The following is a 27,731-nucleotide window of genomic DNA, read 5'->3' on the forward strand; positions in this document are numbered from 1 at the left end:
CTACTTTGCAGACGGGCCCTTTGTTGTGTGCCAAGGACTCAGTAGTGATGGAAACAGTCCAACCTCTGCCTCCTGGAGCCCCCGCCCAGCACATAAAACACTCATCAGCACGGATGACCCAGAGTAGTCAAGGCTCCAGGGGGAAGCTGCAGGCAGAATGATCAGGGCTGGGACGGGAAGCCCTGAGGAAACAGCTGACTCAGAAGAATCAGGGAAGGCTTCCTAGAGAAGGAACCATCTAAGTTTTGACCTAAATGATGAGTAGGGTGGAGTGGGGAAAGGTAACTTAGCAAAGGGAACATTGGGTATATTATTTACCAAGACTGAGAGATGAAAGGATAACTTTTTTTCCCCTTTCATGGAATGAAATGTGCCCTATGGTGCTGGAAATACAGCCATGACCAGGCCAGCCCTGGCTCTGCCTTCTTGGAGCTCCCAGTCTGTCGGGACATTGATCCATCACCAATGATGACCCAGGATGCTCAGGAATGGACCATGTGTGCGTGACTGCTAAGTTGCTTCAGTCGTGTCCAACTCTTTGTGACCCAATGGACTGTAGCCCAGGGGAGCTCAAAGGAGAGGGTGTGTTTGATCCAGGTGGGGGAGTCAGGAAAGGTTGCCTGTAGGAGGCGACAATCCAAGAACAAGGAGCTAGCCGGTTAAGGGAAGGGCAGAGGGAATCACATGTGCCAAGGCCTGGAAGGCAGGAACCTAGGAGTTCCTAGAAATTGCCAATTGCCTAGAAATTGCCCAGTCAGGTCCCAAAGGGTGGAAGCAGGCGGACCCACAAAGTGAAAAAACAAAATTGCCACATGCCTCTCTACACCCACCCCCTGCTCCCATCCAAGACCATGGGGTTGAAGAAGACCTCCATTCCTTATGGGAAGAATCAGCTGAGGGATGGTTGGTTGGTTGTTTTGGGTACCCGTAACTCAGATGCCTTGCCTAGGGGTCGAGGGGTCCCGTACGTCTGTGCTGGGAACCTCAGAAAACTGTTTTCTTCCATGTTTAATTCGGTATCACAGGAGCAACAATAAATAGTTCCTTCCCGCCCCCGCAATTTTTCTCCAGCCGGGGGCAGAGCCCGAGGGGCTGGCTTCCCATCTGGAGAAGGCACCTGCAGCCCGGAAAAGTCGTGGCTCAGACCAGCCGAGCCATCAAACCCACAAAATTCCCTGGAGAGTTACAAAGGGGCGGGGCCAGGCTTCCCGACAGTGGGCGTGGCTTCGAGACTGCGCGGGGGCGGAGCTTCACTGAGATCCCCCCCTCAGAGAGTGTGGTCAATCAGGGGGCGTGGTTCTCATCAGCCGCTGTAACGATGACGTCCATCCAAATACGCACCGCCTCTGGGCTCGGAGCCACCATGTAGAAAAGGCGTTCGTAGGTTTTGACACAGAACGTTAGGCGAGGGTTCGGGCTCTGGAATAAGTAGTGGAGTGGAGGTGGTTAACAGAACAGATATGACTCCACCGTAGTTCAAATTCCAGCCTTGCTGTTTACAGGATGTGTAGAGTTGGGCAAGTAATTTAAACTCCCCGAATGTATGCGTATCTGTCCTCCTAAATGATGCTGCCTACTTCTATGGGTTATGAGGGTTAAATGAATTAACACAGGAAGGCGCCGAGAATTATGGGAGCAAGAGGAATTTAAAGGAAGGACCCATGTCCCAATCCCCCAGCTCTACCTTCTGCTGTATTAGAAATTGTTGCTGTTGTTCAGTCGCTAAGTTTTGTCTAACTCTTTTGTGATCCCACGGACTGTAGCCTGCCAGGCTCAGCTCCTCGTCCAGGGATTTCCCAGGCAAGAATATTGGAGTGGGTTGCCATTTCCTCCTCCAGGGAGTCTTCCCGACCCAGGAATCTGAACTTGTGTCTCCTGCGTCTCCTGCACTGCAGGCGGATCCTTTACCACTGAGAGCCCTGTGCCATGCTTAGTTGCTAAGTCATGTCCGACTGTTTGCCAGCCATTGACTGTAGCCTGCCAGGCTCCCTGTCCACGGGGATTCTCCAGGCAAGAATATTGAAGTGAGTGGCCATGCCCTCTTCTGGGGGATCTTCCCAACCCAGGGATCAAACCTAGGTCTCCTGCATTGCAGGCGGAGCCACAATGAGCCACAGGGAAGCCCTATTGAGTCCCCTAGGAAGTCCATATATTAGAAATACAAGCATTCAAATTTCCCCTCTTCCTAATCTAGGTCTCCCTGGTTTGTAACTGGGAAAAATTTAGTCTACAACCTATTTATTGAGTACCTACTTGCCAACCCCAAATTAAGCAAAGCCTTTATGTCCATTTTCTGTCTTTAACCTCAACTCTGGAGACATGGGTTTAAGAGTGCCCATTCTGCAGGTGAAAACACTGAGGCTGGAGACTGGAAGTCACTTTTCTGATGTCCCACACCTGGGATTCCAACCTAAGCTCTAGAGACACAGTTACTCTCCAGAGCTTTCTAAACATTGTATCAGTTTCTGGCACTGCACTTTTATAAATGTTCCAATTCCAGAATTCTCTGGGGAAAAATAAATCTGATATGACACCACAGGACCCATTCCCATTTGGCAACTGTGAGAAGATGCTAAGAAATGATCCTCTCCTTTTGATGCTCCCAGGCGGCCTCAGTCCCCACCTTGCCCAATTCAGTCATTCATTCTTGATTTGGCATCTGAGTTTCCCAAATTTCTGCTCTCAAACTTTTGTTCCAAGAAAAATAACTGTGGCTGAGAGCCGGAGACTGAACTCTTAATTTCTGGCCCCTGCAGTGAAATGACCTGTTTGGGTTTCGGGTGCTGGATGGAGTACCCTGACAATAGGGGCTGTGGGTGGCCCTTCCCCAGGGCATAAGCTAAGATTTGACTGGCGGGGCTCCAACCATGAGGGCAGGGCAGCACCCAACAGGGGCTTCACCTTGAAGGCACAGCGTAAGTGGTCGTAGTAGACTTCCTCGATAGCCTGGAAGTAGATGACACCTTTGAGCTTGGTCTCTTCCTTGTCTGATGGAGGGGGTGAGGGAGAAACAGAGCCAGTGAGAGATGGGTTGGGGTTGGAGGGGAGGGTACCAAGGGGGAGAGGAGTCTCTGAGCCCAAGTCCAGAGACTGGGATTGGGGTGAGGAGCATGGTGATAGAATCTGAAGGTCCCTAAAGTGCTGTGGTTAGGAGGTGAGTGAATGTCGATGGGAGACTGGTGTAGTGAATGGATAAGGCTGGGAGGTGGAGTCTGGGGAGCTGGAATCCTAGGTCCCCAAGTCTTTTGGCCCCTGAGAAGGGCAGAGACTCAAGGAGAGGTCCAGAATCATCGATTACCCTAGAGAGGAAGGAGGAGAGGCTTGGAACCCTAGATCTGGGGGCTAGGCACTGATAATGCTCCCCCTGGGTATGGGGAAACTGGGGTCTGGGCACACAAGTGATACCCAATGAGGGCTGGGTCGCTGAAGGAGGAAGCAAATAGGGGGTCCAGGCACATACATGGACCTAAGAGAGGAGAGACCTGGGGGTGGGGCTGCTATGTCTTTGGGGTGAAGGTCTGGAGTGGTCTCTTTCACAGACTTGGAGGCCCAGGCACCTCAGGCAGAGGGGCTGGGCTTACCTGCATAGTAGGCCAGGCGGCGGGCCTGGCGGTCAAAGCAGAACCATCGCTTCCTCCAGGTCTTGATACGGCCACCCATCTTCACCAGGGGTCCGCGGCAGCAGCCTCCGGAAACCTGTAAGTGTGGGCAGTTTTCCGGATTGTGGCCCCAGCGCTCCAGGTGCTGCCGGAGATCCAAGACCCGAGGGCCAGCAGGACTGGATGGCGGCATGGGCGGGGCCTGGGGAGGGAAGAGAAGGGGGCTGTGACATCACAGGGTCAAGAGCTGGGAGGGAAGTCTATAGCCTGGACCCGCGAGGGGAGCCCGTCGCAGTAGCTGAAGTGTAAGGACCAGCACAGCCTTTAACTTTGGCAATGACGATTAAGGTGGTATTTCTGACAGCTACTCCGATTGACTGACACACTGCCCAGGGCTTTACCAGCATCCATTCCTCAACTCCCCTCAATGGCCACTCTTGGCTCAAGGCTACTATAAGTCCCGTTTTTCAGATGAGCACACTGAGGTACAGAGAGAAATAATCCACCTGAGGTCACACAGAGCTTCTAAGTGACAGAGCAGGGATGTGAAGCCAGGTCTTCCTGACCTTAGTGCTCACCCTGAAACACCAGAGATGTGTTAGAAAAGTGATAAACCCCAGTAAGCCCTCATCTACTGTATCTGTAAAACAGGAACCAGATGGTGAGTGGTTATAATGAGAGTGCTGATTCCATTATTATTATTGTTGTAGATAGCATTCTTGCTGTGATGAAATTGGTGATCATTACCTGTGCTAAAACACACACACACTTTATAATCTCTTTGCCCCCCTTCTCCTCAGGAGGTGGGAACGTCATTGTCCCCATTTTACAGATGTGGAAACCAAGATTCAGAGAGGTTAAGTCACAGGCCCAAGTCACACAGCCAGAGCTGACGAGCCAGAACTCCCCAGGCAGAGTGGTCATCTCAGGTGGCCATAAAGTGGAGCACAATGGAGGCCATCAAAGCATCTACTGTTACAAGGTCTAGCCTGATCAAACCTATTCTTCCCGAAAGCTTCCTGCAAAGAATGGTATATGATCCCCAAGGTCACACTGAGGCCTCAGACTCCAGCATGCAAGCAGACCCCTAAGGGATTTTGCTAAAATGCAGACTAGGATTCAGTTCAGGGATGCTGATGCTGCTGGTCCATGGACCACTCTATGAGTACTGAGGGTTGAAAACACTGAAGTAAGGCCAAAGCAAGAAAGGATGAGAATAGAGGTGAGACTAACTGCATGGAGACAAGGGAGAGTGAGGAGGGGGTGGGGGGAGGAGCTGGGGAACGCACAGGAGGGGAAGGGGTGGTTAAAAGGGCACCCACTGGGCATCCTGCCAACTCCACACAGTAACACTAAGTGATCACCATGTACTGGAGGTCTGCTCTGCGGCCAGCACTGTGGCAAGTGATCACCTCTCTGCTTCTCCAAAGCAACCCATTGTTGTCCCCATTTCACAGAGGTGGAAACTGAGGCTCTTAAAGAGGAAGTGACTCACCAAGGTCGCCCAGGTAGGACACGGTGGAGCCAGGCCCCAGTCAAGGAGCGCAGGGATGGGCTTGGGACTGGCAACTCCCCCACTGCCCACCCGTGTCACCTCCAGGGAACGCCTGCCCCTCTCCAAGTCTTGGTTTTCCTCATCCCAGCACCCTCCTCACGGGGCTGTTTCCTGGATGAGCTTGCTGTTGTCACCTGGTGAGTCCACCCCCAGGCGCAAACCCCAGGGACATGCTTGGCTCACGGATGCGAGAAGGCAGCTCGAGGTGTGAGGGGGTGGGGATGGGGGACAATGCAGTCAGCAGGGGACTGGTTAATAAATGATGGTGCTACACAGCAGGTGTGTTTCATTTTTAATGAGGCAGAGCTTATGTCTGACAACCCGGAAGGCTCCACCAGCCTTCCTGCTTTAGTTTATTCCCGGCTCTTACCAGCACCTGACATGCTACTTATGTTACTTACTGATGCTGCTTTCTGTCTCTCTCCCCTGCTAAAGGCCAGCTTCCAAAAGGCAGGGATTGCCACTCTGCTGTCACCCAGGGTCTACCACACAGGGCGTGCTCAGTCACTCAGTCACGTCCGACTCTCTGCGGCCCCATGGACCGTAGCCCACCAGGCTCCTCTGTCCGTGGGATTCTCCAGGCAAGAATGCTGCCTGCCCTCCTCCAGGGGATCTTCCCCACCCAGTGATGGAGCCCGCATCTCCTCCATCCTCTGCATTGACAGGCGGATTCTTTATCACTGAGCCACTTGAGAAGGCCACCATAAATAGACACTCCATAAACACTGGGTTGAAATGAATAAGGAAAGGCCTAATGTTTGAGAGAACCAGAAATGGGTTGGGAACCATGTACTTGTTTGTGAGGAACATAAACTCACCAAATGCAGGCTGATCGGTGAATGTGGAAAAGCATAAACACAGATTTGAAGTCTCCTCCACGACAGAAAACACTTGCGCCTCCAGGCTGGGAGAACTTCACTTTCCCAAATTCTAAAGTGTTTGCTCTAGGGGCTTCCCTGGTGGTCTAGGGGCTGGCACTCTGCACTCCCTCTGCAGAGGGCATGGGTTCAATACCTGGCTGGGGAACTAAAATCCCACAGGCCACATGGGGAGGCCACAAAGATAAATAAATACAGTGTATGTTGTAACAAAAAAGTATTCATATTCTTAGTATAGGTAGAAATAAAAGCTTAATGAGGAGCTGTCAGCTAAACTCAGAGTAGGAGAAATTCTACAAGATAAAGGACTTTTCCACCCAATAAATGGCTTTTTTTTTTTTTAAGCAGGGAGGGAGGACTCAATCTGAGAGATTTAAGACATTTTTACTAAAGGCGCTGTGTGTGCTTTGTTTGGATCCAGATTTGAATAACCAACTATCAAAATCTATTTTGGAGACAATTGGAAGACAATTAGGGATTTTGTTAAAATGCAGACTGGGATTCAGTCATTCCAGGGTGGGGGTCTGGAGGGGAATGAAGTTCACGGATCCGATGCTGCTGGTCCATGGACCACACTATGAGTATTGAGGGTTGAAAACATTGAAGTAAGGCCAAAGCAAGAAAGGATGAGAAATAGAGGTGAGACGAATTGCATGGAGACAAGGAAGAGTGAGGAGGGGGTTGGGGGAGGAGCTGGGGAACGCACAGGAGGGGGAGGGGTGGTTAAAAGGGCAGCCACTGGGTCATCCTGCCAACTCCACACAGTAACACTAAGTGATCACCATGTACTGGAGGTCTGCTCTGCCGCCAGCACTGTGCCAAATGATCAACTCCCTGCCTCTCCAAAATAGCCCATTATTGTCCCCATTTCACAGAGGAGGCAACTGAGGCTTCTAGAGAGGAAGTGCTCACCAGATGTTAATATGGACCATGTATTAGAATGCTACAAAATTAGTAATAATTTCATAAGCTATGACAGTGGAACTTATGTTAATATATATACAGATAGAAGGTACATAGTGATGTATGGAGGGAATGATAAACTATGTGGAATTGGCTTTAAAATGTTCTGCTGCAGAATGGGAAGTAGGTGCGGGTCCAGAACAACAAAGTCAGTAAGTAAAATAAGATTCAATATTGATAACCAGCGGAGCAACATGGAGGGCTTCCCTGGTAGCTCAGCGGTAAAGAACCTGCCTGCGAATGCAGGAGTCGAGGGTTCAGTCCCTGTGTCGGGAAGATCCCCTGGAGAAGGAAATGGCAACCCACTGCAGGATTCTTGCCTGGAGAATCCCGTGGACAGAGGAGCCTGGCGGGCTACAGTCCATGGGGTCACAAAAGAGCCGGACATGACCAACCAATGAAACAACGGTCATGAGCTGCATGGTGGGCACATGGGAGGTTATTAATCTAGTCAACCTTTGAACAATATGTTTGAATATTTCTTAAGCAAAAAGATTGTTTTTATTTTTTTTAAGAATCAAACAAATAAAATTTTAAATACTATTTAAAAGCCCCAGCTTGTGGTTACCCTCATACTGCAGTAACTGCTGACACCGGCACCCACTTACAGAAGAGGAAACCGAGGCACAGAGAACTGAGTGTGTCACATACCATGGATTCAGATGACCCTGATGGGAACAGAAACTAGGTCTTCAGAGTTCCCCTTCCCTTGCCAAGCCCAGGACACTTTGGAGAACAGGAGAGGGTGAGATGTCAAAGGGCAGAGGCCAGGGGAAGTGAGGGCAGGGGCGAGACTCACCATGATGGCAGGTACAGGGGGGCCTGAGGGACCTTCCTTGCTTCTTCTTGTCCCTTCCTGTGGGTGCAGAAAGAAAGTGTCAACAAGACTGGAAACCAATAAGAAGTGGGGGAAATGTACTGCGTTCCTGGGTCTGGGGGAGGAGGGGCTGGGGGTCTGGACTCCTGGGTCTGGGGGAGGAGGGGCTGGGTCTCACCCTGGCCCGAAGCAGGCGCTCCCTCTCCGCCACAGCCTGCTGCAGGAGCTGCTCCATTCGGGCGATGTCTGGGTAGAGGCCCCTGCAGCTGGGAGCAGGGAAGAGAGACGGGGCCGGTGAGAGGAGCCCAGTCTCTTCCCCCCATCTTCCCATTTCTCCCTGACATCTCACCTATTCCCGGGGCCGCAGTTTAGCAGCTGATAGAGAGGGTGCCTCCCGGAGTCTCTAGCTTCAGGCGGGAGGGCCGAGGCCTCCAGGGATCCTGGGGGGAGAAGGGCCAGGGCAATGGGCTGGGATGCTTCCTGGTCTAAGCCTCTCCCTCTCTCCCCCAATGAGGGCATCCAGGTTTCTCCATCCTGTGTGCAGGGAGAGTGGTGATGGGAGAAGAGGGTATGTGGTGTGAAGCTGGTACTCACCGGCACAATGGAGCGACAGAGGCCGGGGACATCCTCTCTGACTGGCTCTCTCTCCCCTCTTCCGGGACAGGCTTCCAGTCCTCTGGAGGCCAATGGAGCCCTGAAACACACACAGCCCAGGCACACAGGAAAAGATGCTCAGTCTCCACCATTAGATCGGAGAACCGCCAAGGAAAACCACCATCTTGAGACTGCCCAGGTGGTCCAAGGGTGAAGACTTGGAGCTCCCCATGCAAGGGGCCGGGGTTCGATCCCTGGTCAGGGATCCCACATGCTGCAACTAAGAGTTTGCAGGTGGCAACTAAAGATCCTGCATGCCCCAGTGAAGACTGAAGATCCCCGAGCCACCCGGCGCAGTCAAATAAACAAATATTTTTTTCAAAAAAAGAAACCACCATCTCATTGGCACAGATCAGAGAGCCACTGTAAACACAATGCTGAGTGAATGAGTAGTCATAAAGGGCCACACAGTGTACTGATCAGAATGGGCAAATCCAGAGAGACAGTGGTTGCCAGGGGCTGAGAGGAGAGGGGAATTGAGGGGTGATAGCTCAAGGGTAGAGGGTTTCTTTGTGCATGCGTGCTAAGTCACTTCAGTCGTGTCCGACTCTTTGCGACCTCATGGACTGTCACCCACCAGGCTCCTCTGTCCATGGGGATTCTCCAGGCGAGAACACTCGAGTGGGTGGTCATTCCCTCCTGAATATTCTCTAAAATTGCTGATGGTAATGTTTGCACAACTCTGTGACTACACTGAAAACCAATGAAAAACACTTAATGGGTGAATTGTAGGCTAGGTGAATTATAGACCTACATAAAACTGTTTTTTTAAAGCTCACTGTATTGGTAGAGAAGTGGGAAACCCAGACGTTCTCCCACAGGGCTGCTGCTGCTGCTAAGTCGCTTCAGTCGTGTCCAACTCTGTGCGACCCCATGGACTGCAGCCCACCAAGCTCCACCGTCCATGGGATTTTCCAGGCAAGAGTACTGGAGTGAAGTGCCATTGCCTTCTCCGCCCACAAGGCTGAGGGCTGTTTTATTGGAAAAAATTTATGGAGGTCCGTTTGGCTCTTATTAAAAGATTAAAATGGTAAAAAAGAAAAATAAAATGAATTTTAAAAAAGAAAGGAAATAAAATCAAAATGACAAATGTATAAACCTTTCGAGCCCCAACTCCATTTCTAGGACTTGTGGGTACACTCAGACATGTGCAAGATGGCCTGAGTTCAAGGTTAATTCCCACAGATGCCTGGAGGCCACCTAGTTAGTTAGTTAGTATTAGTCGCTCAGTTGTGTCCAACTCTTTGCAACCCCATGGACTGGAGCCCACCAGGCTCCTCTGTCCACGGGATTTCCCAGGCAAGAATCCTGGAGTGGGTAGCCATTCCCTTCTCCAGGGGATCTTCCCGACCCAGAAGTCAAACCTGAGTCTCTTGCACCTCCTGCACTGCAGGCAGATTCCCTACCTAAGTAAGGAAGAGACCACCTAGGAGACCGCCTAAGTGCCCATCAAAAGGAGACAGGCTCGATAACCCTGAGATCATCCACGTGGAGGAAAACCCCAAAGCAGATAAAAGGCAAAGGATGCTGTTTATATCAGCTAGAAAATAATGTTTAACGTATAAGCAAGTACAGAGAGTGCAAAGAGGATACCACCTACCCATAAAAAGAGGGGGAGAGTGTATACATGCCTGACTGTTTCAGTACAGAGTATTGGGACTTCCCTGGGGGTCCATTGGCTAAGACTCTGACCTCCCAATGGAGGCGGCCCGGGTTCCATCCCTGGTCAGGGAACCTGATCCCGAATGTGGCAACTAAGGCCATCATAGCCAGATAAGTAAATATCCAGTGTACAGTGAAAGCCGTTCAGTCGTGTTCGACTCTTTGCAACCCCATTGACTATACAGTCCATGGAATTCTCCAGGCCAAAATACCGGAGTGGGTAGCCTTTCCCTTCTCCAGGGGATCTTCCCAACCCAGGGATCGAACCCAGGTCTCCCGCATTGCAGGCAGATTCTTTACCAGCTGAGCTATCGGGGAAGCCCAAATAAGTAAAAATAAATACTTTTTAAAAAACACAGTACATCTCTGGGAAGACAGGAGACACTGGTAACCCTGGCTACCCCTGGGAAGTGAATTGAGTGGATGGAAACAGCGGCAAAGATCTTTTCTCTGAATGTCCTCCCTTTGAACTCAGAACAAGAGGAATATTCTTTTTTAAAATAATAAAATAAACATGACAACCAAGTGCAACCTGCGTTCCTGGACCAGAAAAAACAATTTTTTTGTTGTTGTTTTTTGCTAACAAAAAAACATTTGTGGGACAACTGACAAAAATATGAATAACAAGAGCTTCCCTGGTGGCTCAGTGGTAAAGAATCTGCCTGCTAATAATGCAGGAGACATGGGTTCCAGCCCTGGTCCAGGAAAACCCCACATGCCAGGGAACAACTAAGCCTGTGTGCCACCGTCATTGAGATCCAGAGCCCGGGAGCTGCAACTACGGAGCCCTCCGGCCACAGCTACTGAAGCCCATGTGCCCTAGAACCCGTGCTCTGCTGCAAGAGAAGCCACTGCAACGAGAAGACCGCAGCTGCAGAGCAACCCCCTCACCACGGCTAGAGAAAACCAAGAGCAGCCACGAAGACCCAGCACAGCCAAAATTAGATAATTTATATATGAATAACATTGTGGACTTGAATAGCATTGTCTCAATGTTAGCTTCCTGAATGTGACTGCTGTACTGTGGTTGCGTCTGGGAATGGCCTTGACCTCAGATGATAAAAAGTAGAAGCATTTAGGGATAAAGGGGAATCATGCTTCAGAAAAGAAGAATAAACGGTGTGTGTGCGTGTGGGTGTGTGTGTACAGAGAGTGATACAGCAAATGCCAAATGTGGTAAACTGTTAGTCACACAATCTGGGTGACAGGTAGACAGGAATTCTTTCTGCTCTTCCTGCAGTTTTCCTATAAGTCTTAAATCATTTCAAAATAAAATAATAAAAAAACTACCCCCAAAATGAAAATAAACTTATTTGAGAGTAACAAAGAAAGCAAACTAAAATCATTTCTTTTAAAAAAAAAACAGCAAAAACTCTGCTTGGATAACAAAAGATAATAAGAATAAATAAGTTGTATAATTTGAGCACCAACACATATCGTGCATGCCAAGCTGCTTCAGTCGAATAAGACTCTTTGGCAACCGCATGGTCTGTGGCCGCCAGCTCCTCTGCCCATGGGATTCTCCAGGCAAGAATACTAGAGTGAGTTGCCAGGCCCTCCTCCTGGCCCAGGGATCAAACCCAGGTCTCCTGCATATCCAGCATTTCCGGCAGATTCTGCACCAAGGAGCAACCAGGAAAGCCCATCAATATGTATGCTCACTGCTAAAGATCTTAACTCATCAAATATATGTAATTCAAAGAAAAATCGAATTGGTCACCAAAAGAACCAACTCTTTATTTTGAAGGTAGGTGAATGAAGTGAAATTGTCAAGCACTTTCTTTTCCTACAAAAACTATATCCCTGGGTAACCAAATAATCAATAAAGGCAAGTCCCTCTTTAGAAAAAATTGTCAATCAATAAACGAAGAAGGAGGACTTCCCTGGCAATCCAGCGGTTAAGACTCTGCACTTCCAGTGCAGGGGGTGGAGGTTCCATTTCTGGTCAGGGAAGTAAGACCCCACATGCTGAGCAGGCAGCCAAAAAATAATAACTGCTTTTTTTGTTTTAAGATTTCTTTAACTACATTAAAGAACAAAAAACAATAAAAATAAATGAAGTAATGACAGATGGGATTTTCCCACTCATGACCTCCAGGGAATCAATCAATGGATGCCGCAAAAAAAGAGACACATGCTCCCAGGATGACTCGCCAAAATGCCAATCATGCAACTGCTCAGCCTCCCACACCCAACTTTACAGGAAAAAGAGAGGCAGAGCAAGGTGGTGTTGACCCCCACAGATGCAATCAGCAAACCCTGCCTGCGAAACTACAGAGCAACTGCCTGGTTTCTTCAAACATATTTCAAGAGGGACAATAGAAAAATGGGAGTCTGTGGATTCTGCTGCTGCTAAGTCGCGTCAGTCGTGTCCTACTGGAGTGGTTTGTCATTTCCCTCTCCAGTGCACGAAAGTGAAAAGTGAAAGTGAAGTCGCTCAGTCGTGTCCGACTCTCCGACTCTTTGCGACCCAAGGACTGCAGCCTACCAGGCTCCTCCGTCCATGAGATTTCCCAGGCAAGAGTACTGGGGTGGGTTGCCATTGCTTTCTCTGTGGATTCTAGGAGATTTAAAAGAGATGTGCTGTGCTTAGTCGCTCAGTCTTATTCGACTCTTTGCGACCCCATGGACTGTAGCCCTCCAGGCTCCTCTGTCCATGGGGATTCTCCAGGCAAGAATACCGGAGTGGGTTGCCATGCCCTCCTTCAGGGGATTTTCCCAACCCAGTGGTCAGACCCAGGTCTCCCGCACTGCAGGTGGATTCTTTACCGTCTGAGCCACCAGGGAAGCCCGTAGGCACACATACACAAAGTTCAAACTATAGCGTTTAGCGATAGACACTGAACTGATGGAACTTGCAAATGTAAGAAGACTAGGATAAACGTCAGGCTAGTGGTCATTCTCCGGGAGACCGATAGGGGTCACCGTTGAGCGGGGGTATGTTGTGACCTGACACCTGGGGCCGTCACCCCGAGTGTTCCCATTAATAATTATTAAGCTGTGCGTGTGGTCGATGTGATTCTCTATATCCGTATTATTTTAAAACGTTTTTTAAAATAGTAACCATGGGACTCCTGGGCTTCCCAGGTTGCTCAGTGGTTAAGAACCTGCCTGTCAATGTAGGAGACGTGGGTTTGATCCCTGAGTCCCGAAGACCTCCTGAAGTAGGAAATGGCAACCCACTCCAGTATTATTACCTGGAAAATTCTATGAACAGAGGAGCGTGGCGGGCTACAGTCCATGGGGTCGCAAAGAGCCGGGCACAGCTAAGCGCGCGCGCGCACACACACACACACACACACACACACACACAAACACAAAACCATGGGACTCCCCTGGCGGTCTAGTGGTTAAGACTCCACACTTCCACTACAGGGGATGCAGGTTTAATCCCTGGTTTGAGAATAAGATTCTACATGCCACGCAGCTTCATTCAGAAGATTAAAAAAAATAAAAATAATAACCAGTATTTACCAAGTGCTCAGTCTTTGCCTAAGACTGTCTGTGGCACATCACAGACCCATTTAAGCTTCCAGAAGCCCTGGGAGTCAGGAAAAGTTCAAACCACTTCAAAAAGATGAAAATGAGCCCCAAGTTCCTGTGGCTCTTCACTCTTCCCTTCCCTCAACTGATATTCCCAGCACTTTCCAGCTGAGACATTGTTGGCGCTGAGGAAGCACGTAGGTAAGAGAGACTCGGTCTTTCCTGGTGGCTCAGACCATAAAGAATCTGCCTGCCAACGCAGGAGACCAGAGTTCCATCCCTGGTTTGGGAAGGTTCCCTGGAGAAGGGAATGGCAACCCACTCCAATATTCTTGCCTGGGAGAATTCCATGGACAGAGAAGCCTGGCAGGCTACTAACACACACTGGCAAGAGAGCTCCAAGTCTTGTCTGCATGGAGCTGACACTGTAGGGACTGAGTGACGTGTGTATGTGTGTGTGTTCAGTCGTGTCAGACTCTTTGCAACTCCATGGACTGTAGCCTGCCAGGCTCCTCTGTCTGTGGAATTTTCCAGGCAAGAATACAGGAGTGGGTTGCCATTTCCTACTCCAGGGGATCTTCCCAACCCAGGGGTTGAACCCAGGTCTCTTGCATCTCCTGAACTGGCAGGTGGATTCTTTACCACCTCACCACCTGGGAAGCCCCAAGGAACTGAACAAGTCATCATTCAAGATGCGTATCATCTGACATTGCTGTGAGTGAAGGGTGTTAAAAAGAGTGTTATAAACGGGTATTATAAAAAAGGCTCACCTGCAACTGGAAGACCAGGAACAGCCTTCTGGACACTGACCCTGAGGCCCAAAGGATGAGAGTTGGCCAGGGTTGCCTGAGGCGAAGGGTGTTCCGGGTGGCAGGATCGGCAAGTGCAAAGGCCCTGAGGCAGGAGCCAGCATGGTGTGCTGGGGGGGGGGGGGTTAGTGGGGGGCCCCTGCAGCTGAACAGAGTCAGTACAGGGAGGGGGATGGTGAGAGGTGGGCAGGGGTCAGGCCACACCAAGGAGCCTGGGGGAACCATGGAAGGCTTTTGGAGGGAAGAGCTGAAAAGTAGGAGGGATGAAGATCACTCTGGCTATTGTTTGGGAGCCAAAAACTAAGGTGGAGAAAGTCACTGAGGAGGGTGGTAGAAGGTCGAGAAAACCAGAAATGAGGGTGGTAAAAGGTCGAGAAAACCAGAAATGAGGGTGGCAGTGGGTGGAATAAGAATTATAATAATTATAACAATATCAATCAAGGACCGCCCTGGTGGTCCAATGGTTAAGAATCCACCTTCCAATACAGGGGACATGGATTCAATCCCTGGTCAGAGAGCTAAGATCCCACATGCTGCAGGGCAACTAAGCCTATAAGCCACAACTAGAGAGAAGCCAGCGTACTGTAACTAACTAGCCCGATGCAGCCAAAAATGAATTTTTTTTAAAAAAGCTAGTCTTCCCTCATTAAAAAATATAATACTAATCATTATATAACCAGAATAACAGGTGCCCACATTTACTAAGCAGCTGCTATGTGCCAGACATCACACCAAGCACTTTAATGCATTAGCCAATGAATGCTGCTATTATTCTCATTTCGCAGCTAAGTAAACTGAGGCACAGAGCTGTATTTCAGGTCAACCAGCTAGTAAGCGGCACAACAGGTACTGGAATCCGAGCAGAGTCAGTACTCTTAGGCATCACATGATCCTGGAAAGAAGGGGTGGGATTTGAGAAGGATTCAATAGGACCTGGAGGGAGAGACGGGCAGGGGCAAGGGGGAGTGATTTGATAATCCCTGCATTCATCTGCTTGTCTACTGTTTCTCTGGCTGCGTAAACAAAGACTCCCTGTGTTCTTTGTGGGGCTTTCCCCTATGGCTCAGGGGTTAAAGAACCTGCCTACAATACAGGAGACTCAGGAGATATAGGTTCGATCCCCTGGAGGAGGCCATAGCAACCTACTCCGTTATTTCTGCCTGGAGAATCCCATGGACTGAGGAGCCTGGCAGGCTACAGTCCATAGGGTTGAACAAAGTCAGACACAACTGAAGCAGCCTTAGCAAGCACGCACATACAACCTCATCCCTGAGGTCCCTCGTCACTGCTTATGCGCTCGTGTTAACCAGGTGCCCACTTGGGTTCTGAAGTTTCCTTGAGAAACTCTCGTCTCTGAAAGGCACAGGCTGAGGAATCGGGCAGCTTTGGTTCACACCAAGCTCTGCCACTTAGTTGGGTGTGTGACTTTAGCAAGTCACGGCTCTTCTCAGGGCAACTCCCCGTCTGTAAAGTGAGCAAGGTCCTGCCGCCCTGCCGTAGCTGATGCAAAGATTCATACACTGACCTCATGCAAAACACACAGAAGAGTGCCTGGCACGGCCACCAGTGTCCAAGGGCCAGACACTTGGTGACACCCGCATGCAAGGTGGGTGTGGGGTCCACGCTGGTGGGTACAGGGTCCACCTGGCCTTAGAGGCTCTGTGTCCACAGAAGCCACTAACTCAGGTAAGGACTCCATAGGAATGGCCCAGGCTTCCCACCAAGTCTTTACAGATATACAATTTAATTATAAGGGTCATATTTACCCGAAGGCACATTCGTTGCCTGGCAACAGAGCTGACAATCCACCTTTATCAGCCTTCTAGCTAGAAAGTTACAAAGGCTCTGCTAACCCTTTACCTGGACAATAATAGGACCCAATGCTACAGTTTCTTCTGACCAAAAATAAAATTTCATATTAGGTCCATTTGCAATTTCATACATATATAACATATATTATTGAATTATATATTCAAGAAACATAATTTTAATATAAAATATATTAAGTTGAAGCATGTCAAACTGTCAGTATTTGACTGTTTCTCACCTTCAAATGGGCTTTCCTGGTGACACAGATGGTAAAGAAGCCTGCAGTGTGGGAGATTGGGGTTTGATCCCTGGATCAGGAAGATCCCCTGGAGAGGGGAATGGTAACCCACTCCAGTATTCTTGCCTGGAGAATTCCATGGACAGAGGAGCCAGAAATTATATGTTTCATGAATATATAATTCAATAATATATGTTATATATGTATGAAATTGTATATGCACCTAATATAAAATTTTATTTTGGGGTAGAAGGAACTGGCTTTGCATCCATGGGGTCGCAAAGAGTCGGACACAACTGAGCGACTTTCACCCTCAAATAATAGCAATTCCAGGTGGTTCAAAGTGATAAGATGGCTTTGAGCAGATCCTGGACTATATTAAGCTCTTAAATATTAATATCAATTACTATTTTAGCAATAGTTAATAATATATTAATATCATATTGTTATTATTAAGATACGTTGTGTATAATATAATATAATCAACAGGTAAATATTATAATATACGATATAATTAATTTATTAATGTTAACTTTTGAGCTTCCCTGGTGGCTCAGACAGTAAAGAATCTGCCTGCACTGCAGGAGGCCCACGTTTGTTCAATCCCTGGGTTGGGAAGATCCCTTGGAGAAGGAAATGGCAACCCACTCCAGTACTCTTGCCTGGGAAATCCCATGGACAGAGGAACCTGGTGGGCTACCGTCCGTGGGTCACAAGGAGTTGGATATGACCAAGTAACTAACAACTGCAACAACAATATTATGTTATTATTGTGGGTACAAAGACAGACAGACATGGATCTTCATAACATCATTGCTTAAACCGCACGAAACTCCATCTGCCATCCTCAGAGAGAGGAGCTCCAGGCACCCACACAGAACTGTGTGCGCACAGAAGCTCAGAGTGGTTCAGAGTGTGGGCTCTGAACACAGAGTGCTGAGTTCAAATCCCAGCCTTGCTGTATATTCGCTGACTAAGAAACCTCAGCTGCCTCAGTTTCTTCCCTATAAAACGATAAGAAGAACCCAGCTTGTAGAGCTGTTGCAACGACTAAATGAGTAGACCCACATAAGCATTTAAAACAGTGCCTGGGGACTTCCCAGGTGGCCCAGTGGTTAAGAACCCACCTTCCAAGGCAGGGGACGAGGGGGGCCCGGCGCCTAAGATCCTACAGTCTTGGGGCAACTAAGCCCACACCCAGCAACTACTGAGCCTGTGGACCACAGGAAAGATCCAGCACAGCCAAAAGAAAAAAAAATTATTTTAATTGATAAAATAAAACAGTGCCTGGCACACTATAAAGACTCCACCAAAAAAAAAAAAAAAAAGGCTTCACAAATTTTAGCAGTCTTTATGATTCTTGCTGTTTATATCATTATTACAGAGCCATTGAAAAGGAAGAGGCACCTCTAAATGTATCGAAAGAAAAAATCTCCACCACAGTCTTGAGCTAGAAAAAAAAAAAAGCCAACTAGCAGCTAATACACATGTTTTTGAAAGAACATTTATGTGGTAGAACAACCGCTCACTCTTTCTAAGCGCTGACCCCATATCCATACAACAGCCCTACCTCCGGGTACAGCACGCTGCCACTGTCTACTCTATTTCATTTAAAGTTGCTAGCAACATATTCAATAAATGTTTTAACCCATTCATAAATTGGAACCCCCATTTTTCAGAAAATCTGGAAGAAAGAAACAAATAGCTACCAGGACCTCCCTGGTGGCCCACTGGCTAAGACTCCGCGCTCCCAATGCAGGGGGCCCCGGGTTTGATCCCTGGTCAGGGAACTAGATCCCACATGCTGCAACTAAGACCAGGTATAGCCAAATAAATAAATACAAGTACTAAAAAAGAAAAACAAATAGCTGCCCGGTTCGGAGGAAGAGGGCCAGGGCTCATTGGGCTGGGGAGAGAAGGACTGATTATCAATGTGCTCTGTTGGGTGGCTTTTAAAATTTACATCTGGGGGCCTCCCTGGTGGTTTAGTGGTTGAGAATCCACCCACCAGGGCAGGAGACACAGGTTCATTCCCTGGTCCAGGAAGATCCCACATGCCAAGGAGCAGCTGAGCCCACGTGCCACAACTGCTGAAGCGCATGCACCCTAGAGACGTTGGCCGGCAACAAGGGAAGCCACTGCGATGAGAAGCCCAGGCACCGCAGTGAAAGGCAGCCCCCGCTCACCGCAACTAGAGGAAAGCCCGAGCGCCACCATGGAGGCTCAGCACAGCCAAAAATTAATAAACAAACACGTCTTTTAAAAACTAACTAAATAAAATTAACACCTGGGCGGGCCCGGTTCCATTTCTCCAGGGGAGGGGAGGTAAGATGTTAGGCAGAAGAAAGAAAAAGAGTAATGAAGCTGGAGCTTGGTGAAAGTTAAAAATGCGGCTTGATCAGCCGCCCCTCTCCCTCCCTCCCTCCCCCATGCCCGAAGCAGAGAAAGCCACGGTGACCAGCGAGACCCCTGGGTGATGAGGTATTTGTGGGAGGGGAGGCACCTGGAGGGAGCTGTGAACAGAGAAGAGGCAGGAAGAGGTGGCGGCGGCTGTGTGGGCAGTGGGATCCTGGAGAACCAGCAACTGGTGGTCTGTCTTCTGGGTGAAGAGGAGCTGCAGGAGAAGGGGTGGGGTGGAGGGCCACTGCCAGGATGCTCTGGCCTCCAGAGCATGGGTGCCCACTGCCAGGATGCTCTGGCCCAGGCCTCCAGAGCATGGATGCCCGCTGCAAGGATGCTCTGGCTCAGGCCTCCAGAGCCAGCCCATTTCTTGGATGGAGAAGGAAAGGCTCAAGGCCCCAAGATAGTGGGGATGCGGTCTCAGGGAAGGAAGACTTCTGTGCAGAGACTGCTGGTTCTCTGAGGAGGAAGCTCTGGAGGTCTGCACTCCTGAGGCCCAGGGTGAAAAGGGATTAGGGGTTGAGAATGGTGGATCCCAAGGGAGAATGGAGGTGGCGGACCTAGATTCCTGGGTCTCAGGGAGAAGGGGGCTGAAAGACACACGAAATCTCCATACCTTGGTGAGAGCCTGGTTGGGCTCAGAGAAGTCCCCGCCAGGGGTTCCCTGAAGGCAGTTAAGCTCAAGCAGTCGGCTCCGTTCCTGGGGAGGGCAAGACATGAGCAACTCCTACACCTCAGGGGACATATGGGGTGCAGGCGAGGCAAGGGTATGCCCCAGCAGGAAGTGGGGATGTAAGACAGGTGTGGGCGGTGAACTGACCTGCGTCAGGGCCTGAAGGGCCTCCTCCTTCTTCCGGCTCAGCCCCCGGCTCTCAGCGGCCATCTGCTCCCCCAGCGACTTGAGCTGCTCCTCCAAGACCTGGATCCGGCGCTGCGGGGCACCCGCCAAGGCCCGGGTTACTCAGCTGCCCACAGGTCCCCAGCTGGTACCCCCAGAACCAGGCCCTCCTTGAGAGCCTGGGGTTTGCTCCACCCCATAACAGAGACCCTGGCATCTGGATGCCTGGGAGGGCATGGGGGACACAGAGTTAACCTTCGCTAGTGCCCTTCTCCCCTTTGAGGGCCTAGAAGAGACCTCGGGTGAGCTGGAGGGGTGGAGGTTCCCATATCCAGAGGCTGAGGAAGACAGAGACCCAGAGAAAGTCGACATTGCCAGAACAGAGAGAGAGAGGGACTTTCCTGGTGGTAGAATGGCTAAGACACTGGGTTCGCAATGCAAGGGGCCCGGGTTTGATCCCTGGTCAGGGAACTAGATCCCACATGCCAGAGCTAAAAAGATCTTACGTGCTGCAATGAAGATCGAAGATCCTGCATGCCCCCACTAAGACCCAGCACAGCCAACTAAATAATAAATATTAAAAAAAAAACAGAAAAAGGGAAAGACAAAGAGAGAAACTGGAAAAGATACAGAATAAAAGAGCCAAGACAGAAGGAGAACAGACACAGAGCCCGTGAGACAGGAATGGAAAAAGAGCGACAGGGAAAACGTCCAGAAATAGAGGTGGGGAAAGGAGGCCCACATCAGAACTTTCTAATTCAAAACTCTGGGAACCTTTGTATTAAATACAGTCAAAAGTTGAAAGTTAGTCACACAGTCGTGTCCAACTCTTTGCGATCCCATGGACTGTAGCCCATCCATGGAATTCTCCAGGCAAGAGTGCTGGAGTGGGTTGCCATTTCCTTCTCCAAAATACAGTCAAACTTGTGGCTTTTTCCAGCAGGACTTTCAGACCCTTGAAAGTGAAGCTCCCAGAAAGGACTGGTGGGAGCATCGTTTGAGATGAGGGCTGAGACATGGGGAGTGTAGCGGCGAAGACCTAGCAGGTTCAGATCCCAGTTCAATCCTTTGGGAACAAAGTGACCTTGGAAAAAATAACTTGAGCACCTTGACCTTGAGTTTCTTCATTTAGAAAATGTGGGAAAAGATATGAAGACCTGTCTCCCAGGACTGTTGTAAGGATTCGATCACTTAAGATTCATTAAATGTTTAGGATCGTGCCCGGCCCCTGGTCAATGCTCAATAAACATCAGCGACCATCATGACTGTTTTGAAGAACATGACAGGGAGGACACCAGGACAGAGAAGGGACGAGACAATGAGTGGAGGAGCCAGAGGGCAGCGGTGAGGGAGGCAGGCGAGCCCAGGCCGACTCACCCTGTGCTGCGCCACACTGGCCTGGAGCTCCTGAACCTGGCGGTCTGGCGCCCCAGCCCCAGGGCTGTCCCGATCTTCTTCCTCCTGCCGGCTCTCGCGCTCCAGCTGCTGGAACTCCAGGTCCTCATAGGCACGCTGGGCCACGTCCAGCTGTTCCCTCATCTGTGGAGGGGACACAAAAGGACTGGAGGCCTGGACCTCTAAGAACCAGGAGGGTGGAGGGCTGGAGCCACGACTCCTGGACAAGGAGGGAGGAGGGGCTGTGGGATCTAGACTCTGGCGTCCTGCGGGTTAGGGGCTTGGGGCCTGAGCTCCTAGGTGGGTGGGAGAGGAGGGGACTGAGGGCCCAGATGGCTGGGTCCTGAGTGGCCTGGATACCGGGTCCCCTTACCTCCTGCATTCCCTGCAGAAGCCGCTCACGCTGGTCTTCGGGCTGCGAGTCGAGCTGCTCCTGGGCCTCCTGGAGTCTTTGGCGAAGATCCTCCACACGATCCCGCTCCTGGCTCAGCCGCCTCTGTTCCTGCATCAACAGCAACCAGACTCTTAGCCTCAGCCTGAGCACAGGGAGGGAAACAGGCCAGCTGGGGCTAAGGCCAGCCAGATCTCAAGCTCCTTCTCGCCTGGGGAGTCGCCCCTCTCCAAGTCTGGGGTGTTGGCTCTATGAGGGCAGGGAGCCTGTCTCTCTGGTTCATGCTGTACAGGCCCACCCAGAGCAGACCAAGTAAACAGCTTTATAAGAAATGAAGGAGGGGACAGTTGAATGGATACAGATATGGTGCACATACACAATGGAATATTACTCGGCCATGGAAAAGAACGAAACAATGCCATCTGCAGCAACATGGATGGAATTGGAGATTAGCATACCAAGCGAAGTAAGTCAGAAGGAGAAAGATAAATACCATAGAATGATAATCATATGTGCCATCTAAGATTTGACACAAATTAACTAATCTATGTAACAAACAAACTCACAGTCATACAGAACAGGCTTGTTAGCACAGGGAACTATATTCAATATCCTGTGATAAACTGTAACGGAAAAGAATATGAGGGGTCTTCCCCTCGGTCCAGTGGTTAAGACAGTGTACTTCCACTGCAGGGGCCATGGGTTAGATCCCTGATCAGGGAACTAAGACCCCACATGCTGAGCTGCATGGCAAAAAAAAAAAGAATGTATATCTATATATAACTGAATCACTTTGCTGTACAGCAGAAGTTAACACAACATTGTAAATCAACTATTCTCCAATAAAGTTTTAAAAAAGAAACAAATGAGGGAATGAATGCTAAACATATCCAGACTTGGTGATTGATGCTGGGGTCCCAGAAGGGGGTCAGACCTGGGCCCTGTACTCCAGCAGGGGACACAGCCAGTTACAGCCTGGGACAATCAGGGCGGTGAAATGCAGATTCTGTGGGAACCAGAATGGGGGGAACAATTTCTACCAGGGTAAGCCTAGGCTTCCTGGATGTGAAGATTTTAAGGTGAGCCACAAAAACCAGGGAGCATTGAGACCTGGGGAGCTGTAGAGGGCTGGAAGGGCTTTCTGGACTGAGGAGACAGCATGGTGCAAATGAATGGAAGTTGGACAGTACAGGAGGGACTTTCCTGGTGGTCCACTGGCTAAGACTCTGAGCTCCCAATGTAGGGGACCTGGGCTTGATCCCTGCTCAGGACTCTAGATCCCGCATGCACGAGGGAGAGCCTGCAGGCCTGCTGCGTGCTCAGCTGCATCAGTCGTGTCCGACTCTTTGCAGCCCCGTGGACCGTTAGCCCGCCAGGCTCCTCTGTCCATGGGATTTCCCAGGCAAGAATACTGGAGTGGGTTGCCATTTCCTCCTCCAGGAGATCTCCCTGACCCAGGGATCAAACCAGTTTCTCCTGGGGCTCCTGCATTGCAGGCAGATTCTTTACCACTTGAGCCACCAGGGAAGCCCAAGAGTTTGCATATCACAACTGAAACATTCCGCATGCCACAATGAAGACTGAAAATCCCACGTGCCCCGACTAAGACTCAGCAGAGCCAAATAAATAAATAAAAATAAATACTTGATAAAAGAGAAGAGAAAAGTAAAGGAAGTGTAAGGGCAGACTGCGGTCAAGAAGAAAGAAGGTGGGATGGAGGGAAGAGAGGGGGAATACAGGTGAGAGATGACAGTGGAAAGGCAGACAAGACGGAGCTCGGGTGTGGTTTGGACCGCCGGGCTGAGGAACATGAATCCGGGGTCACTGGGGAGTCACGGCAAGATTGAGAGGCTGGGGTAGGATCTGGGTGTGGAACCATCCCTCTGGGAGACAGGTTCGAGGGGTTGAGACCAGCTCCTTCCTGAGTCCTCTGGGCAACAAGAAGGAGACCTTAGACTTCCCTGGTGGTCCTGTGGTTAAGAATCCACCTGCCAACACAGAGGACATGAGTTCAATCCCTGGTCTGGGGAGATCCCACATGCCACAGGCCAACTACTGAAGCCTGAACTCTGGAGCCCAAGTACCGCAACAAGAGAAGCCACAGCAACAAGAAGCCCCAGCACTACAACCAGAGAGCAGCCCCCGCCCACCGCAACTAGAGAAAGCCTGCACGCAGCAACGAAGACCGAGTCCAGCCAAAAATTAGTAACTAATGAAAATTAGAAAAAAGAATGTGACCTCACCCGAGGTCTAGCCAGGGCAGATATAAAGGAGATAAACTAGCAAGAGAGATTCAGGGCGCACAAAGAACAGGACGTGGTGACTGACAGACTTGGGGTGAGAGATAAGGAGGCGTGCAGAGCGAGGCTCAGGACTCTGGCCTGGTGACCAAAGGGACAGTGAGACAGGGACGGTGTGGAAAAGGGAGTTGCTGAGGTCAGCACAGGATATGGTGAATGAGAAGGGACCAGACTCCTGGATCTAAGGCAGGAGGGGCTGGGGACCTGGATTCCTGGGTCTCAGGGAGGAGGGGCTGGGGGTCTGGACTCCTGGATCCAAGGCAGGAGGGGCTGGGGACCTGGATTCCTGGGTCTGAGGGAGGAAGGGCTGGGGGTCTGGACTCCTGGATCCAAGGCAGGAGGGGCTGGGGACCTGGATTCTTGGATCTAACGCAGGAGGGGCTGGGGTCTGGAAACCCAGGTCCTAGGGGAAGAAGGAGCATCTAGGAACCAATGTCCTAGAAATCAGGACACATAGGTCTAGATTTTGAGAGGGAAATCAGGGCTGGGAGAAATACAGGCTCTTTGAGGTAACTGAAGACTCAGGATCCAATGCAAGGATATTCCAATATGTAAGATAAGGGCAAAGAGAGAGACTGATAGAATTACAAAGTTACCATTTTCCAACAGGCAGCACTCTCCCGTCAAGCAATGACCAACAATGGATGTTAAAGCCTTTAGGTAAGTAACTATTAGGAAGGGATCAGAGTGACCTCACTGAGGTCTGGAGAATCAGAGAGAACATCCCCCAGGCCCAGTGCCCCAAATGCACCACAGCACATCCGAATCTGATCCATCTTATACATTTAATCGACCACCTGCTTCCAGGAAGCGAAACGAGATAAAGGACACCCCCGGCGTCCAACTGGTCACATACTGACCATGGGACAGAGGACTTGGTTTCTTCAACAAAGAGGAGAAACAACACAGGCAAGACATTGCAACCCATTACGATAACCCGATTCAAACAGCCAACTGTTAGCCATTGTTTTTGAGACAGTCTGGGACCCATGGAAACTGACTGGAGATGAGACAGTAATTCTTCAGATGTGATAATGACATAGGGGTGATGTTTTCTTAAAAGAGTTCTTAAAGAACTGAAGTATTCACTGTCAACATGATGTCTGGTACTGGATTTCAAATCTAGGGACAGGGAAGCCAACTGGAGGACATGAAACAGGAACGGAGGATTCATCGCAGCTAAACTGGGGAGTACACCACATGGCAACAGTCTATTTTTTGTTGGTTTGACATTTTTCACAAAACGACATTTAGAGAGCACAGAGAAATGGGGCAAGGGAACACGCCCCAGTGAGTCAGGCCCCAAAGTCATACAGGAGAGAGGGAGGAGGGAAACAGACAGGCATAGGTCCCCGCTGCTGCCCACCCCCAGCCCCAGTATCATGGCTTGGGCAACAGGGGGTGCAACCCCGGCCCCAGGTCCCAGAAGCACCACAGGAATGTCTGTCCAACAAGGAAGAGAACCGACGATGAAGGTCCGGCCGGGCAAACACACCTGTTCCCGCTGCTCCTGGCCGCCCTTCTCTGAGTCCACCTGCTGCCCTAGCAGCTCGCGAAGCTGCTCCTCCTCCCGCCGAGCGGCCACTCGCTCCCCAGCCAGCTCACCCCGCAGCAGGGCCACCTCCACCTCCATCTGCAGAGAGAAGGCAAGAGCTGGGGCCCAGAGGCCTGGGTCTGAGAGCAAGGAAGGGGTGGTGGCGCGTGGACGCCTGCTTGGGTCTGATCGAAGGACCTGGGAATCCGAACTCCTGGATTCGAAGAGAATATGGGACAGGAGGCCCGAGACTCGGCTCCCACGGTTGTGAAGGACTGGGGGCCTGGCCTGACGGGGCTCCCCACGAGTTGGGGCCAGACTTCCCAAGGGGTCTGCAGCCTCACCTCGATCCTCAGTTCCTTCCTCTGACGCTGTAGCTCTTTCACTCGCTGCTCCATTAAAGCCACGCGAGTCAGGGCCTCCAGCTGCTGCGCGCGAAGCCGCCGCGCCGCCCCTCGCACCCCTTCTCCAGACAGAGCTGGTGCGGGGGGCGTGGCCGGGGTCTGAACTGGAGACGGAGCCTCCGCCTGAGGTTGAAGAGGGCTAGTCAGTTGGGGAGGACTCGCCCCCTGCCGTCACTAAATAGGTCCCTGGGGCGGGGGGTGGGGGTGGGAGTCTGAGTGAGCGACCCTCAGCCACCAAGCTCTTTTATCGGAGGCGGGGAGGGTGCAGGACCGATGACCGCTCGGCGCCAGGAGGTGGCTCAGGGACTCGCAGTCCGGGGAGGGGGCACAACGCTGACTCAAGGATGCTGTTTCCCATTGTCTTGGCCTCACGTCTTCGAAGGTTCTGCATCTCTTTCTCTCTCCCCGGGTCTCCGAGCCTTTCCCCCTTTTCTCTGGGCTTCATCTTCCTGACTCAGTAAGTCTTCTGTCTCTGAATCGCTGTTTCTTTCTCCCTCGGAGTATCTCCCTGTCTCAAGGTTTCTCTGTCTCTCTTTCTGCTTCTCTGAGCATCAGTTTCTGGGTTTCTGTCTGTGCCTATCCTCAACTCTCTGAGTCTCTAGTCTCTGCTCTCGCAGTGTCCCTTGACCCCTTTGGATCTTGGTCTCCCAGTGTCCCCGTCTCTCGGTCTCTATCTGGTCTCCCTATACCTGGCTCTCTGTGTCTCTGTCGCCCGCTTGGGTCTGCTCCTCTGGGTCCCCCCCACCCAGTGACTCTCGCCCCCCGGGTCCCTCACCGCATCGTGGCTGCTTTCGGTGCTGCTGCCTTCTCCCACTTCTTCCTCTTCCTTCGCCTGCTGCTCAGCTCCTTGGCCGCTCGGAAGCTCTGCCGGGGCCTCGGGCGCCTCCCGCTCGCGGGAGTCTTTGGGGTGCCCCCGGGGCTTGGAGGCCCCTTGAGATCGGACCTCTGTGTCGCACTCCGGGACCGCCGCCGGCGGGGTCCCCAGGTCCGGGCTGCTCCGCGTCCCCATGGCCGCTGAGAATTCCCGTCGCGTGGGCGGGGCCTGGGGTTACGGAGGAGGTGGGGGCGTGGCCCAGAGGGCTGGCGCTTCCCGCCCGAAAGCTCCGGAGAGCGCTCCAGAGGCGGGGCCTGAGAGTTCAAAGGATGGGACTGAACATTCCAGAGGCGGGGCCTGGAGCTTCTAGGGGCGGGGCTCGTGGCTCCTAGGGCGTCACGCCCCAAGAGGCGGGACCGGAATTTGAGTCCGGGTCCTAGTACGCCCCCTACCGGCGTCTCCCTGCTATCCAGGTGTCGAGCCTTGTACTTTCCCACCCGCCCCCAACTATCCCCTTGGACCACTTTAGAGCGACCCCATCACCATCTGCTTCGCGGACTCAGGAGCTGGGTTCCGCTCTGTCCTCTCTGGAGCCCCGTAGTCTCAGCTCTGACCCCCCTGTGTAAGGGAGCCGTGCCCCTGCCGCCTCACCCAGGGATCGGAGAGTCGGGTCTCCTGGTCTCCCTCTCCTGACAAACCAGGAGCCTTGAGTCCTCGGCTCCTCGAGAGCGAGATTCCAGAACTCCAGCCCCCGCGACCCCCACAGCCCCCGGCCCCCTCACCGGCTCAGGCTTCGGCGCGCTCCGTTCTGCGCTCCGGCGCAGCAGTTTCTGCCCACTGGACAGGTGGCTGGGGAAGAGGGAGGAGAGACAGGCTGCTCGGTCCCCCTCCCCAGCAGCCCGGAAGTGGAGTGGGGGACAGCAGGTCCAACAGCTCTCGAGGGAGGAGGGAGCGACCGGCTTGCCCCGCCCGCAGCCCCGGCATCGGGCCATCCTGGCCCCACCGGCCCCACCCTAGGAAAACCCAGCATGACGACCCCCCCCCCCCCCCCCCCCGGCTCTGCCTCCAGCGCCCCCAGTCCTGCCCCCGGGGGGCCAGGCGCCTTGGTCACCTGTGTAAAAGCGCCTCCCTAATGCCCAGACTCTGAGAATCCTGAGAGGAAGAGGGGAATGGAGGTAGGGGCCTCTC

General features: G+C 51.4%; 1 protein-coding gene across 1 annotated transcript; it reads right to left on the reverse strand.

Annotated features, from left to right (window-relative positions):
• Positions 1-1,062: 1,062 nt before the first annotated feature.
• Positions 1,063-27,726, reverse strand: PHLDB3 (pleckstrin homology like domain family B member 3). The gene is made up of 17 exons (XM_052656404.1): positions 27,655-27,726; positions 27,326-27,392; positions 26,505-26,771; positions 25,670-25,852; positions 25,287-25,424; positions 21,474-21,602; positions 21,083-21,244; positions 19,688-19,798; positions 19,484-19,567; positions 18,971-19,081; positions 8,407-8,506; positions 8,162-8,252; positions 7,991-8,078; positions 7,795-7,851; positions 3,582-3,801; positions 2,902-2,987; positions 1,063-1,419 (listed from the first exon to the last, which is right to left on the reverse strand). Exons 3-17 carry the CDS (start codon positions 26,736-26,738, stop codon positions 1,285-1,287), a joined length of 1,929 nt encoding a protein of 642 aa, XP_052512364.1. The 5' UTR covers positions 26,739-26,771; positions 27,326-27,392; positions 27,655-27,726; the 3' UTR covers positions 1,063-1,284.
• Between the last annotated feature and the right edge of the window lie 5 nt (positions 27,727-27,731).

This window comes from Budorcas taxicolor, chromosome 18, assembly GCF_023091745.1.
Source record: "Budorcas taxicolor isolate Tak-1 chromosome 18, Takin1.1, whole genome shotgun sequence".
Lineage (NCBI taxonomy): Eukaryota > Metazoa > Chordata > Mammalia > Artiodactyla > Bovidae > Budorcas > Budorcas taxicolor.